The sequence below is a fragment of the Chelonia mydas genome, chromosome 11 (genome assembly GCF_015237465.2).
Source record: "Chelonia mydas isolate rCheMyd1 chromosome 11, rCheMyd1.pri.v2, whole genome shotgun sequence".
NCBI classification, from domain to species: Eukaryota; Metazoa; Chordata; order Testudines; family Cheloniidae; genus Chelonia; species Chelonia mydas.
In genome coordinates this window covers 58070820-58087408 of record NC_051251.2, presented here as the reverse complement: position 1 = coordinate 58087408, position 16589 = coordinate 58070820, and the positions used below count along the sequence as shown (strand labels likewise).

At 43.2% G+C, this 16589-nt stretch overlaps 1 protein-coding gene across 2 annotated transcripts in view; it reads right to left on the bottom strand.

Moving 5' to 3' along the window:
- LOC102932848 (aldehyde oxidase 1) overlaps positions 1 to 16589 on the bottom strand; it is a 76439-nt gene that overhangs the window by 18986 nt on the left and 40864 nt on the right. For both annotated transcript variants that reach the window (XM_037912825.2, XM_043525388.1), the window contains 4 exons: positions 8307 to 8393; positions 6471 to 6662; positions 5715 to 5942; positions 2796 to 2891 (listed from right to left, as the gene is read on the bottom strand). In XM_037912825.2, the coding sequence (XP_037768753.1) occupies positions 2796 to 2891; positions 5715 to 5942; positions 6471 to 6662; positions 8307 to 8393 (603 nt within the window). The remainder of the gene's footprint in view (positions 1 to 2795; positions 2892 to 5714; positions 5943 to 6470; positions 6663 to 8306; positions 8394 to 16589) is intronic.

Genomic DNA, 16589 nt, shown 5'->3' with positions numbered 1-16589 from the left:
CCTAACTGGAGGAAGCAATCTGTTTCTATTCATAGTAAACTCTTGTGAGAAGGGTCCCTGAAGAGGGATGCAGAAGGGTGTTGTGGAGGGAGGTAAGGAGGTAAAATGGATGGAGTACCCAGCTCAAACGATCTCTAGGACCCGTTGGTCTGAAATTATGTATTCCCAGGCACTGCAGAGTGCTGCCAATCAGTGGCCAAATGGGTGTGGAATGATGGTTGGCTGTGTCAGTTGGGGGGGAGTACCTTGACCTGTCCGTCAAAACAGCTTAGACGTAGAGGGCTGAGATGAAGATTGTGGGTCAGATGGTTTGCATTTAGGGAATTTCCCTTTCTTTCTTTGTGGCTTGTAGTGGCGCTGAGGTTGGTACTGAGGCGCGTTTGGTCTATGCTGGAATTGGGGACTAAATTGTCTCTTTTGTCCCAGTATATAGCTACCCAGTGACTGGAGGCTAGCCCTGCAGTCCCCCAGGGTATGAAGGGAGGCACCAGTCTTCTCAGTGAAGAGCTTCATGCCCTCAAATGGAAGGTGCTTAACCATGGACTGTATCTCCTTTGGGAAACCCAACAAAAGGAGCCATGACGCCAGAAGTGGAGATGGACCTAGCTGCTGTGTTGGCTGTGTTGAAGGCAGATTACAGCGATATCTTTGGCACTAACTGGCCCTCCTGGATAATGGTCTTAAATGAGTTGTGATATGCTTCTGGCATTGTCTCAATAAAGTCATTCAGTTTTATATAATCATATTTCACCATGAGGGGCTAATAGTTGGCAATACAGAATTGTAGGGTGCCTGAGGGGTATGCTTTTCTGCCGAAAAGGTCAAGGCACTTCCAATCCCTACTGTAGGGAGTAGCCCTTGACTGGTGTTGTGAGCCACAGGAGTTGAGATGGAGTCCACCACATTGGAGTTGGATGGTAGGTGGGAAAATAGGAATTTAGATTCCTTGGCAGGGATGTAGTAATTTTTGTCAGCTTGCTTGCAGGTTGGCGCCATCGATCCTGAGATTTGCCACACTGTCTGTCGGGTCTAACATGGTCTCATTAATCAGGAGGGCGATCTTTGAGGAGGATGAAGAGTGGATGATGTCAAGGAGTTGATGGTAGGTGTTCTTGACTTTTTCCAATGGTATCTGGAGTGTTTCTGCCACCTTCTTCGCCAGCTCCTGGAAGAGACGAAAGTCGTCTGCCAAAGATGGTGGAGGAGGCATGATGGCTTCGTCTGGAGAGGAGTATACGGTCCTTGGTGTCACTTCCTCCTCAGTACCGGTTTCCTGTTTCTCTATGTCTTGAGATGGTTCCAAAGCCTTGGATGCTGCAGCCAAGGGGGTGTGCCTCCAAGGTTCCTGGGCGAGGCTCAAAGCTTGAGAGGCTTATTGGTGTTGTGCCACGCAAGAGTCCCAATAAGGCCACTGGAGTGGTGGTGGCACCCCTGGGTGGCCATACCAAGATGGTAGTGGTGGGGCCATCTGTGACTATATCCTTGGGCTCTGTTGGTAATGAGCACCATATGGAGCTTGGGAGAAGTACTGCAAAACTACCTCTTCCGGCTCACTACAAACTAGGAGGCTAACTAACTACAGAAATGCAGATTAAAGTAATAGTCCTAGTGGACTGCAAATAACTCTGTCTCTAGCCAGCGTGGTTGAGAAGAAACTGAAGGGGGTTAAGGCCACGTGCGCTGGCTAGCCTCGTGGGGCAGCACGAGAAGAGACAGTGCATGTGCGGGCCTAACGGACACTGCTACGAAAGTTCTCCGATCAGCAGTGCAGGGACACAAACACACCTACAATGGAGCCCCTATAGAAACACTACTCAAAGAAGAACTGAGGGTGGTTCACCTACACAGCTCTATATGGTTACAGTGCAGGGCAAAAGGCTGCATGGGTCACATGCGCAGTTGGAACGAACACTGCTACCTAAAATCTCGGATCTGAGGAACATGGGGTGCATGCACACCTAGAGTGGAGCACCCATAGGGACAATACTTGAAGACCAACAGGTTATATGAATCATTTTTCTGCTGCCAAAATCATCTTTCTGCTACTCAATGTGACTTCAATCCTTCAGCCAACATTCAAGCAGCAGCACAGGGTTGAAAAGACTGAGAGATTTGGTGAGAAAGAAGATGTGCAATTCTCTCACACAAAAAAAAAAATAAAAAAATAATAAAGCATGCTGTATGAATTTATTACCATTTGTTATGTACACTATCAACAGAGTTAATTTATTAACTTATGCACTGTACCTGCTGTAATTTTGAGATGTTCAATTGTATTAATTTTTTGATCTTATGAACTCCTCAATCCCCAATTGGTTAATAAAATACAAGTTCAGCTGCATTCCTTTTGTCTGTTTTGTCTATATAGTCGACGCGCTCCATGTGGCAATGACTGCATTTTACAACAGGTTTGTACAGTGCCAAAGAAAAAGGGGCCCAACACTGACCGCAGCCTCCAGGCACTACTGTAATACAAATAAGTAATAGTAATAATAAGGTGGTTCCTGTAAGCTATTCGTCTTCTCTGGCTGCTCCCACTGTGGCCCTTAACAAAGCTGGCTATGGGAGCAGCTCACATACACAGGACCTGTTTGCCTGCCAGAACAAGGGACTTTTCTCTGCTGCCATAACTCTGTTGATGTCAATAGAGTTATGCCAGAGACGAATTTGTCTCTATCTGTGTTCACTATCTGTGTTCACAGTCTTGCTACAGCTTTTCCAATAACTAAACATCTGTTTAGCAGTGTTTGTCCATAGTACGTCTTTAGCACATGGCTAATATTTGATTTTGGTACCTGGATCATTTTGGTGTGAATGCCTTGTCCCATTTCAATTCCACCATGCGTTAGAAGCACAGAACCATCCATATAGATATGAACCAGAGCAGCAGCCTAAAGAGAGAGAGCAGAAATGGACTACTGAGTGCTGTTACTACCCTATGATTTAACAGAAAAAGGATCTGCATTTAACATGGGGCAATGCATCAAAAGCAGAAGGGATAGCGCCTTGAAGTGCATTGTGATTTTAGATGCTATAACCTTATCTGCCGAGACAGAATCAGAGGCCATTTGGAATTCCAGCATCAGCTCTGTCTCTACATTGAACTTCAAGTGAGGAGATATCAGTTTATGGAGGTTTGTTTCTCATGATGTTAGGAACACAAGGAAAGAAACTGAACTACATAGAATCATAGAACTGGAAGGGATCTTGAGAGGTCATCTAGTCCAGTCCCCTGCACTCATGGCAGGACTAAGTATTACCTAGACCATCCCTGACAGGAGTTTGTCCAACCTGCTCTTAAAAATCTCCAGTGATGGAGATTTCACAACCTCCCTAGGCAAATTTATTCCAGTGCTTAACCACCCTGACAGTTAGGAAGTTTCTCCTAATGTCCAACCTAAACCACACTTGCTGCAATTTAAGCCCATTGCTTCTTGTCCTATCCTCAGAGGTTAAGAAAAACAATTTTTCTTCCTCCTCCTTGTAACAACCTTTTACGTACTTGAAAACTGTTATCATGTACCCTCTCAGTCTTCTCTTTTCCAGACCAAACAAACCTAATTTTTTCAATCTTCCCTCATAGGTCATGTTTTTTTAGACCTTTAATCATTTTTGTTGCTCTTCTCTGGACTCTCTCCAAGTTGTCCACATCCTTCCTGAAATGTGGTGCCCAGAACTGGACACAATACTCCAGTTGAGGCCTAATCAGCGCAGAGTATAGCAGAAGAATTACTTCTCATGTCTTGCTTACAACACTCCTGCTAATACATCCCAGAATGATGTTCGCTTTTTTGGCAACAGCGTTACACTGTTGACTCATATTTAGCTTGTGGTCCACTATGACCCCCAGATTCCTTTCCGCAGGACTCCTTCCTAGGCAGTCATTTCCCATTTTGTATGTGTGCAACTGATTGTTCCTTCCCAAGTGGAGTACTTTGCATTTGTCCTTATTGAATTTCATCGTATTTACTTCAGATCATTTCTCCAGTTTGTCCAGATCATTTTGAAGTATAATCCTATTCTCCAAAACACTTGCAACCCCTTCCAGCTACATAGTCTAGTCATTTCTAAAAATGGCTAGAGTCATCACATTTTTGCATAGCAATTATATGCTTTAATAAGGCATCCCCCTATCTGGCATGCTCTCCTGTAGCAGGTTGCCACATACAAGTGTGCCTTCCTCAGTTTCCCCTTAGACTAGCCATAAAAAGAACAGTCTCTCTTACTGTCAAATTCAAAGTCTCACCTCTGGGCATAATTTATTCATGTACATGTAAGACCCCTCATGGTAAAACTGTTCTCTTAATTCCCACAGTAAAACATATCAAGGTACAGTGATTTTCCATTCCTCTCTCCATGACCATCACTTCCAGGTCATCCACACATGAGTCCACCAGCACTTGGTTCTCAGTTCCTTTCTGTCCTTGTTCCAGAGCCCCACACTCCCAGCCATCCACCTGAGTGTGACCAGTCTCATGATTCTTCTACCCAACACACAGTCCAATGATTCAGCCCTTTTCAGCCTCCCGGCGCTGGCTCTATGGCTCAGGAAGATTAGCAGGCCAACTCCTCTGTTAGTCTCCTAGCTTTTAGCCCTTTTCAGTCTCCTGGGACTGGCCCCTCTGCTGGTCTCCTAGCCAATTCCTCCCTATTCCCAGGCAGGGACTGGAAACCTTTCTGTTCTCTGCAGTGTCCTTGTCTCTCCCAGGCAGCTGCCACCTGCTGCTTTTATTGCTCTGCTTTCTCAGACATTTCTCTGGATCTGACTCACCAGATCTCCAGCTCACCTGGTCTTCTCCCCTCTAGGGTTCAGGTGCTCTCTGAAGCCTAAATGGGTGTCAACTGACTGGCCTCTTAAAGGGCCAGTGTCACCCTGTGACAGATGTTTATATAAAAACATTGCTGCAAGTTCTTTTTCTCTCTTGTTAATGTTTTCAAGCCTCTGGACTTTTTGGGGAGCCATGAATTGGATAGACTGACAATACTGGTCAGAGCCAGTTGAGTCCTGAATGGGGTTTCCTTCCAACCCTCACAACTCAGCCATAAACTGCATCACAGTCTGCAATAGACCCCGTGAGTAAAATGTTGAGGAGAGGCTGCAAATTGGGTGTGACATTCTGTCACCTTCTGGATTGATTTATTTTTCAATGTATAAAAGGTGCTTATTGAACAAGCACTGAACACATCCCCAACATTAAACATACCACACAAGTCATCAATATGTATTAAATCTCCTCCTCCAACTCTCTCTTCCTAATGCTTACCCCCCATGACCTGCAAATGATAAGCAGGAAAAAGCAGCTTTCCCTAGTGCCCAAAGTTCAACAGGCTTGGGTTCAGTGGGGGAGAAAATTCTAGAGGTGAGAACACTTTGAAGACAACGTCTTGCCTTCAGTACCCAAAAACTTACTGGTAGTAAGAGGCCTTCATCTGTTCTTATCCTATGTAGTATGTTACAGGGAAGCTAGCCATGGCCCAAACTACATGGGTTTTACAGATCAAAATTAACACCTTTGATTGCACCTGGAAGTGACTCAGAAGCTGATGCAGCCTATGGATAACAGGTGTTAGGATGTGGACAAGTATTCATCTGGGATTAAAGTTACAGTATATTTTTTGTTATCTAAACTAGGTAAAATCTAGCCTTCCAAGGGTGAAAGGCTTAGGCCATTGTGTTAGTCAGCATTTTTAAAGCTGCTTTAAAGCCAACTGACCTGACTTAGAAAACGTGTTAACAAACCAAATGGAAACTTCATGGGAATAATGGCAATCCCCTTCTTCTTCCAGTAATTTTGCTTGTTAAATTCTTCCACAGCTGTTTTCCTGCTGTAGTATTCAGACTTCTCCATACATTCATTCCAACACCTTACCAGGTTCTCTGGATCAAGCTCTTGAAAGTAGCATAATTGTTCAGTTTCTTTGTACATGTTTATTTCTCTAACCTGAAACAGGAGAATTAACCCAGATCGTACCATCTTCATAAAAGCAGACTACTACTTTTGGGATTAGCGGTCAAATAGTAAGCAAAATGCATTCTTGAGTATTTTCATGATTACTCATGACAAGTTGGGTAAAGCATGACAGTGGTGCCATAACATTCATTTTTGAAAGCAGTCAAACTCTGAGTGGGAAATATTTTAAAATTTTAGCACAATTTCATCCAGAAAGTCATACCCACAGTGTTTTGTTTTGTTACTCTCATCTTTAAAATATTTTAGTCATTCAATCTGGAAACAGACAAAATACCATGTGACTCAGGTGACCAGTCACAAAATCAAGAGTAACTAATAGCAACAAACACTTTGTAGTGAACTCGGGACTTGTAAACCATTAGTTCTAGCTAGTCAGCCAACCCAGGAGTTCTCAAATATTTCATTGTGTGGGCCACACTTTAACACAGGTTGTACAGTACAAAAGAGTAAAAAAAAATAAACTGTTTCATTTCAATGCTAATAATCCTTTTTCCTTACCTTTTCTGGTGATAAATCACTTTTGGCTGCAATGGCTGTTATCCAGGATTCTGTAATCAGTCCTGACTGTGGGAAACCAAAACCTCGGAACGCTGTGTTTGACGGCAAGTTCGTCTTGCAGGCGCGACTGCAGCACCGCAGGTTGGGAATCTTGTAAGCATTATCCATTTTTAGTAAGACTACCTCTGCTACCTTGAGTATGGGAACAGGTACAGCTAAACATCAGAACAGCTCTTCCCTTAAAATTACATTCACATTTAAACTAGTAAACATTCCTCCTCTTAGAGAAAGGACTTGGACTTGAGACAATTCGGACAACAGAAGAGTATTTTAACCTTTTATTTTTTGTATTTTTAAAGTTTCTATAAATCCTATGTAACAAGAATACTCTACACTCATTACATCTACATTTCCCACGTAGCATGATCTTACATTTCAATAGTTTTGTTAGCATATGCAAGGAACGTAGTAGACACAATAGCAGTTGATATATAATTAGTGAGCTACAATAGTCGCTCCATAGTTAAGGCTGCAAATGAAATTCCATTATAAGCCTGATTTTGGCCTAAGTCTAAAAATTTACAAAAATTCATATAAATCTAAAAAACTGTAGGTTAGATCTGGGCCTGAAGCAAAAATTTTCCACATAATTTGAAATGAACTGGACAAAGGGATCTAAGGATGTGCAGAGTTAAGGTTCATTTCTCAAAGAAGCCACCACTACAAAAGTCTTCTAACTTTGGTTTTTGTTTTCATATTTGTTTATTTTTCTACAAATCTGAAAAAAAAAACCAAACCCCACAAGAGAGAGAAATCTTTGTTTACTGGACTGTCCAGGCTGGGTTCTAATACTCAGCACCAAAATGTAGTTGATTAAACTCTACCTTTAAAAAAAATGATAAACTGTTTTAGTTTCACGCTTAACTAGGAACTGTTGGTTCCCCCACATGAAGTGTAGAGAAGTGTAACCATAGTTCTGCATTTCCTGGGTTTCTAAAGCATAAGTGTTTGTTTTTAATACTAATATTCTTGAAAGATATTACTGCACTCCCATCACAGAGAAGAGCCTGCAATCTTAACTTTGCTATAACGAAACTTTCAATATGATGATAAATTAAAACATTATTCACAGAATATAGGTAACCCTAATGCCCCATGGGCAAATTTTGGGGCTTTGGTTGTGCAAATAACTCCCACTGATATCAGCAGAAATGGCGCATATATATCCAATAGGACAACTGGTCTTTAAGAATTGAATTGCTACTGGGTGTGGTGTTTATCTATCTATATAGTCAGCGGTAACAGGTATATGAATTCAAATGTACAATTGGGGGACGATGGGGAAAGGAGGGAGGTCTGAGTAGTATCTGTGTGAGGACTGAAGTTTGGAAAATGCAGAATTATCCTGCTGAGTGTGAGTGAAAGACTGCTGGCAATCTCAGGTAGTTTTTAATATTCTAAGCACCATGGAGATTTTCCCATTGTCAGAACCTTCCCGATTCCCTGTGGCCATAAAATGATTGTGCAGACTGTGGGGCATTGGACATTTGTGGGGAATAGACTATTAGCTACCACCATAACTTGAACCTAACTCTGAGTAATACTCCATTAAGAGAATGTGTGAGGAAATGCCAAAAGGGAACACTGAGCTAGGTCAGGAGAGGTAGTTTCTCTTATGGGGGTCTTTTCCGACACACACTCAGAATCCCCACAACACAGGCTAGAAGGACAATCCTAGAAGAAGTGAGCCAAGGAACCTGACCTTCCACAATGTTTCCAGCAAACAATTCCTCCCATGTTATGACTAGAAAATCTGCCCCTTTATAAAACCCTTACCAGAATAGAGTCATCAGGAGTGCATCCTCCATTAATATAGTATTTGGCATCTGCAGCCATGATCCTACCATCATTCATGAAGCCAACCTAAAATGGATTAATACAGATGTCTTAGACTTGTTCAGTCCTTGAACTACTCTCTACTTGTCCCACCACACAGTACAGAAAGTATAAATACAAACATTACCATCATCTCTTTTTTCCAACACCAAGGTTGAGCAGGGCTGATCTTACTCATTTTGTCAGTTTTTTGGTTTAAGAAAGTACATATACGGACAGCAACCTCAAGTCTAGGCAGCCCCTTTCTGTTCACTACTCACTGAGAGGACCTGGGTTGTACCATGAGAAAGTTGGAGAGAGACATTGGGTTTGTGGCCTGGTCAGGTAGCTGCTCCCACCACGGGGTTGGCCCTGTCAATGTTTCACTTGCCAGCAGAATCTGCTAGCAGGAATCTACTCACCGTTTGCAACCCACAAGTACAAACAGGTTATACGTTTTGCAACTAAATGTCAATTACACAATTAAGGCTATATTGTGCCACTCATTTTTAAGCAAAACGCTGTTGAAACCATGGGAAATGGGTTGTTAAGCAACAGACTTTCCAAACTCCCAGTTGTGACCTGCATCAGCCCAGTACATACCACAAGTTTCTTTTGTCTAGCAATGTGCACCTCAATGGAATCGGATGTTGCTGGAAAGTCGAATGTCTTCCTGTGCCTTCCCCTGGAGATGGCTGATTAGTGTGCTGTGCCACAATCAGTAAATGCTAATGTTTAAAGTGAAGTTCTATTCTGAGAAGTGATTGTAAAAAAATGGCACCTTCTTATTCAGCAGATCTGCAGCTTGGTTCTTGCTCTGGGCAGGCCGCAGACTATACCCTTTGAACCCACTGACAAAAAACCCCATAACTCACCTGAGCTGTAAATGGTGTTCCTCAAGCTGCGTTGCACATGTCTATTCCACATTAGGTGTGGGCATTCAGTGCATTGTAGCTGGAGATTTGCAGTGTACATGCCCCGTGCATCCTCATATATTCAGTCGGGGGCACAAAGGGAAGAGCTTCCCCAACCCACTCCAGTGCCTTCGCACTGGATTCATAATGATAATTGTGGCACCTTAGAGACTAACCAATTTATTTGAGCATGAGCTTTCGTGAGCTACAGCTCACTTCATCGGATGCAAGTACATCCGATGAAGTGAGCTGTAGCTCACGAAAGCTCATGCTCAAATAAATTGGTTAGTCTCTAAGGTGCCAGAAGTACTCCTTTTCTTTTTGCGAATACAGACTAACACGGCTGTTACTCTGAAACCTGTCATAATGATAATTGACTCCAAAGGAGAGGGGAAGGAAGGAATGCTGTGGAATAGACATGCGCAACACATCTCAAAGAACAACAGTTACCTACAGGTAAGTCACTTTTTTCTTTGAGTGACTGGAGTGTCTACTCCACATGAGATGACTCTCAAGCAGTACTGCACAGAGGATGAGCTCAGAGTTTACTGAAACAGCAACTGCAGAATAGCCTTTCCAAAGCCTAAATCATCTCTGGAGGCTGATGCTATGGCATAATGCCTGGCAAAGGTGTGTCCTGAAGACCAAGTCATGGCTTTGCTGATAGCAGCAGCTGGAACATTGTTTAGGAAAAGCTACTGTGGCTTGTAGAATGTTCTGACAGTTTCAAAGGTGGCACAGATTTGACAATGTCATAACACATAGATATGCAAGAGGTAATCCAGCTGGAAAACCTCTGTGCTGGAACCGCTAGCCCTCTCATCCTTTCCGCATAAGAACCAACCAACCAAGATGAGGAGTGGAAGGGCTTAGTCCTGTTCAAATAAAAGGTAAGGGTCCAGTGAACGTCCAGTTTATGAACTCTTTCCTCATTCTTGTCCATGTGTGGCTTGGGAAAGAAAGTAGGTAAGCGATTGGTCTGGTTGAGATGGGAATCTGAGACTATCTTTGTCAGGAATGTGGGGTGAGGTCTCAGAGAAACCTTCTCCTTATAAAAAATTATATAAGTGCCTGAAATTTTCCAGCTCTCCTAGCACATGTGAAGTCCACTAGAAAAGCTACCTTAGCTGATAAGTATGAAAGGGCTCATCAAACTAAAGGTTCAAAAAGGGTTGACCCATTAGCGCTGATGACTCCAAAGTTCAAATTCCAGGGAGAAGATGAATCTTTCAGTGGTGCATGAAGCCTGCTTATTCCTTTTAAAAATCAGATTGTCACAAGGTTAGAAAATACAGACCGACCTTGGACTGGAGGGTGAAAGACTGACAGTACAGGCAGGTGCATTTTCAGAAAACTGACTGACAGGCTTGTCTCTTTCAGATGAAGCAAATACTCTAGAACATCTTGAGCCTGGGTCTCTGAAGAGGGTATATTCTGTGGCTTGTGAGGAGCAAGAACCATTTCCATTTGTGCAGGTAAAGGATCCTGGTGGACTGTTTCCTGCTGTTCAGTAAGATGTTCTGGACTGCCAGTGAACAAACCTTTTCCTCAGAGTCTAGCCAGTCAGCAGCCATGTCATGAGGGTTGGGATGTAAAAGGTGGCCGTGACTCTAGAATATAATGTCCTTGTTCTGAGGTAGAACCAGAAAGAGCTGAACTGATAACCTCTAGAGATCTGAAAACCACTGCTGCGTTGGCCACGCGGGTGCTATTAAGATGTGATGAAGTGGGAGTGTTCTTAATGTTTTCTTCAAATACTGTGTGGGTGCCTCAGTTTCCTCTATGCCTTTCTTAAGTATCTAGGTAGTGGGATAGGGGTGTGTGATTGTTGCAGAGCCCTAGAGGGTGAGTGTGATGCTATCTGCACAGAGAACAGCCAACACCCTGTCTCCTGGCAACTGACTGCCTGGATCCCTCCCCTGCAAAGGTGCCAACTGAAGGTGTTGGAGAACAAAGAGATCAGGTGGCCTCCTGGCCCGGGAAAGAGACAAAGGCCAGAGGGGGGGCTTCAGTTAGAGCTGGCTGGAGAAATGGAGGGAGGCCCAGAACTGGGTTCTGGGCTCCCTAATTCCCCCATGATGGACCTGACTGAGGGGTCCTGTTCTCTGTACCTACAAGCTCTGTTTTAGACAGTGTTCCTGTTGTCTAATAAACCTTCTGTTTTACCAGCTGGCTGAGAGTCACACCTGACTGTGGAGTTAGGGTGCAGGCCCTCTGGCTTCCCCAGGAGCCCCACCTGTGCGGACTCGCTGTGGGAAGCACACAGTGTGAAAAGGGGATGCTGAATGCTCCGAGGTCAGGCCCAGGAAGGTCGAAGCTGTGTAAGCTTCTTGCCCTGGAGACAATCTGCTCACAGAGAGGAGGCTCCCCCAGAGTCCAGACTGGCTTCATATGGAGTAGTTCCGGAGCATCGCCCAGGGACTCCGTGACATAAGATCATTGTGGCATGGTTCTGTTTCAATGTGAAGATTACCGTGGGAATCAAAGGAACAAGAGGGAAAACATACAACAAACATGACATCCATTGGAGCAAGAAGGCGTACGTGAGTGACCCTAGGCTGTGACCCACCCTGGAGAGGAACTGATGGCACTTTCTGTTCTGCTTCATGGTGAATAAATCTATGGTGGGTTTCCCCCAGGCCTGGAAGACAGCTTTTACTACATCGGTTCTCAGAAACCAATAATGGCCTGCTGAACCGCCTGCTGAGGTGGTCAGCCATGCAATTCTGAAGACCTCGCAGATGAGACACTGAGTATTATCTTGTTCAGAATGCAGAAATTCCACAGCCTGACAGCCTGTTGGCAAAGCTGATCAAATCCCTGTCTGTTCAGGTAGAACAATGCTGTAGAATTGTCTGTTACGATGTGCACACCCTTGCCCCTGATTTGATGTAAAAAGTCTTGACATGCTCAGAGAATTGCCCTCAGTTCCAGCACATTTATGTGTAAAGATAACTCTTCATCTGTCTACAGGCCTTAAGCCTGGAGAGCCCCCAGATGTGCACTCTGATCTAAGGAAGACACATATGTATGCAACTTGGAACAAATTTTGAAAGAGAAAGTAGTTAAGGACATAGCAGTTAACAGTAATTGGGATAAAATACAATATAGTTTTATAAAAGGTAGATTGTGCCAGACCAACATGATCTCCTTCTTTGAGAAGATAACTGATTTTTCAGACAAAGGAAATGCAGTAGATCTAATCTACCTGGATTTCAGTAAGGCATTTTATACAGTTCCACATGGGAAATTATTAGTTAAATTGGAGATGAAGGGGGTTAATATGAGAACTGAAAGGTGGACAAGGAACTGGCTAAAGGGGAGACTACAAGGGGACACACTGAAAGGAGAACCGTCAGGCTGAGGGATGTTACTAGTGGAGTTCCTCAGGGATTGGTCTTGGGACCAATCTTATTTAACATTTTTATTACTGACCTTGGCACAAAGAGTGGGAATGTGCTAATAAAATTTGTGGGTGACACAAAGTTGGGAGGTATTGCCAATACAGAAGAGGACTGGAATATCATACAACATGATCTGGACAACCACGTAAACTGGAGTAATAGAAATGGGATGAAATTTAATAGTGCAAAGTGCAAGGTTATGCATTTAGGGACTAACAACAAGAATTTTTGCTATAAGCTGGGGACATATCAGTTGGAAGTGACAGAAGAGGAGAAAGACCTGGGTGTATAGGTTTCAGAGTAGCAGCCGTGTTAGTCTGTATTCGCAAAAAGAAAATGAGTACTAGTCTCTAAGGTGCCACTAGTACTCCTTTTCTTTCTGGGTGTATAGGTTGATCACAGGATGACTATGAGCTGCCAATGAGCTGTGGCCATAAAAAAGGATAATGCAGTCCTAGGATGCCTCAGTTGAGGTATTTCCAGCAGAGACAAGGAGGTGTTAGTACCATTATACAAAGCACTGATGAGACCTTGTCTGGAATACTGTATGCAATTCTGGTCTCCAATGTTTAAGAAAGATGAATTCAAACTGGAACAGGTGCAGAGAAGGGCTACAAGGATGATCCGAGGAATAGAAAACCTGCTTTATGAGAGGAGACTCAAAAAGCTTGGCTTGTTTAGCATAACCAAAAGAAGACTGAAGGAAGATGATTGCTCTCTATAAGGTGCCAGGGGCTAAGAGGCAAGCCCTCTCATGGATCAGTAACTGGTTAAAAGATAGGAAACAAAAGGTAGGAATAAATGGTCAGTTTTCAGAATGGAGAGAGGTAAATAGTAGTGTCCCACAGTGGTTTGTACTGGGACCAGTACTGTACAACATATTCATAAATGACGTGGAAAAGGGGTAAATAGGTGGCAAAATTTGCAGATGATGCAAAACAACTCAAGATAGTTAAGACCAAAGCAGATTACAAAGAGTTACAAAGGGACAAAACTGGGTGACTGGGCAACAAAATGGCAGATGAAATTCAATGTTGATAATGGCAAAGTAATGCAAAGTAAGTCCCCAATTTATAGCAAAAACATAATCCCAATTTATACATATAAAATGATGGGGTCTAAATTAGCTTTACCACTCAAGAAAGAGATCTTGGAGTCATTGTGGATGGTTCTCTGAAAACATCTACTCAAGGTGCAGTGGCAGTCAAAAAAACCTAAAAATGTTGGGAATCATTAGGAAAGGAATAGAAAATAAGACAGAAATATCATATTGCCTCTATATAAATCCATGGTACACCCACATCTTGAATAATGCATGCAGATGTGGTTGCTCTGTCTAAAAAAAAAAAAAATGCAATTGGAAAAGGTTCAGAAAAGGGCAACAAAAATGATCAGGGGGATGAAACAGCTTCTATATGAGGAGAGATTAATAAGACTGGGACTTTTCAGCTTGGAAAAGAGACGACTAAGGGGAGATATGATAGAGGTCTATAAAATCATGACTGGTGCGGAGAAAGTAAATAAGGAAGTGTTATTTACTCCTCATAACACAAGAACTAGGGGTGAAATTAATAGGCACATGTTTAAAACAAACAAAAGGAAGTATTTCTTCACACAACGCACAGTCAACCTGTGGAACTTTGCCAGAGGATGTTGTGAAGGCCAAGCCTATAACAGGGTTCAAAAAAGAACTAGATAAGTTCATGGAGGATAGATCCATCAATGGCTGTTAGCAAGGATAGGAAGGGATGGTGTCTGTAGCCTCTCTTTGCCAGAAGCTGGGAATGGGCAACCGGAGATGGATCACTTGATAATTACCTGTTCTGTTCATTTCCTCTAAAGCACCTGGCATTGGCCACTTTCGGAAGACAGGATACTAGGCTAGATGGACGATTGATCTGACCCAGTATGGCCATTCTTATATTCTTATGCAAATATATCAGAGGGATAAGTACCAGAGAGGGAGAGGAGTTATTTAAGTTACGCGCCAATGTGGTCACAAGAACAAATGGGTACAAACTGGCCATCAACAAGTTTAGGTTTGCAATTAGATGAAGGTTCTTAACCACCAGTGGAGTGAAGTTCTGGAACAACCCTCCCAGAAAAGCACTGGGAACAAAAAAACTTCATTGGTTCTGTGGCCTGCAGGATGTCAGATTAGATGATGACGATGGTCTCTTTTGACCTTAAAGTCTATGAGTCTGTGACCAGAGCATGGTGGGAAGGGGAGGTGAGAAAGATACTCTGGTAGATATTAGAATGGTTTCTCCACCAGTCCAATAAGGACAGAACCCTGGCATGTGAATCAGCATGTCCAGTAGGTATCTTGATTGACAATAGACAGACTTCAACCATTCCTGCAAGCACCTCTGGCGAAGTCTGGCATGTTGAGTTACGTACATTCAAAAGGCCACATGCCCCAAAAGCCTCAGACAAGTTCTTAAAATAGTCTGAGGGTGGGATTGGAGGGAGTTGCAAAGATCTAGAATAACCTGAAACCTGGCCTGTGGAAAAGAAGCCATTTCCACCGCTGAACTGAGTACTGCCCTAATGAATTTGATTCTGGGTAAAGAGTTGATTTGTCCTTGTTTATAGTCAGGCCCAGCTAGCTGAACAGAGACTGGATCCCAATAAGACTACCCTCCACCTGTTCCTGGAACAACCTCAAAATAACCAGTCATCCAGATACATGAATACCTTAATGCCAGTCTTCCTGAGGTGAGCTACTACCTTGGTCATGCATTTTATAAACACTCTGGGAGCTGATGATAGGCTAAAAGGAAGGACTGTAAATTGGTACTAAAAGGTCTGCCATCACAAACCTGAGGAATCTTTTGTGGCTCTGGTGGGGATAGCCACTTGGAAATAGGCATCTAGCAAATCAAGAGCAGCACACCAACCTTTGGGATCCTGGGAGGACTAGTGGAGGTGTTATGGGGTCTACAAACCCCACATAAAACATAGGCAGGAAGGAGTTAAGAATCCTCCCTACCTGCAGTCAGCAAAAACTACCCCATGCTGGCTCAGCTGTGGGAAATGTCAATTATGAAGCGACAAGGCCACAGCTGCTGTAGCTAATGAGGGGAAGCTCAGGTATAAAGAGGGAGGAACAGGATGAGAAGTAACAGATGAGCTTGGGACTTGAAGAGGACAACAATTCTCTACCAGAGGTGCTCACACCAGGCTGCCTCTGAGACACTTATAACCCTCTGGAAGCACAAGGGAGGTAGACAGAGATGAAAGCCCTGACAGCCAAAGGTTTTCTAACTCTTATGTTTATAGATTCTGCCTTTTTTTATTGATTTGATTTAAGTCAGTGTTGCCCAGGTTAAGAACTGACCAGGCTACCTTGTCCATCACTGCTGACAAGAAGCCAGGACCTTCTATAAAAGTTTTTACTAATAATCAGGTCAGAAAGAGGCTTTGGGCAAAGTAGATGTTGTCTTCAGTAGCTGGAGGGCTGGGCTATAACCAGAGGTGCTGTTTTTCCTGACTGATTCTGTGTTTATATGAAAACCTAGTGGTTCTTCTGTTTGAACCTGCGCACAGCAAGACCTCAAGTGTAAACCTGTGCAGAGAAACCTTTGTTGGGCCAAGGACTCTTTATGCCTTCCAGTTTCCAGAGAGAAAGAAATAAAGGGAGAAATTATGGGAGGAAGAAGACATGTAAAGGGTAGAAAGAAACAAAATCAGAGATGTAGGCACAAGTGAGGAGGCAGAGTTAAAGTTGGTTAGCAGACCGTACCTCTGAATTTCCTGACTAAGAGTTTCACATTAAGGCTGAATTAATAGAGCTGTTTGCATTAATAGACCAACTAGTTAAAAACAACATTAACTAGTAGTAAGGATAAGATTGTCACAGAGATCACAGATTCCATTACTTTCAGAAACCTCTGTGATATTTTCAGCTTCAGCCCTGTTCCCTG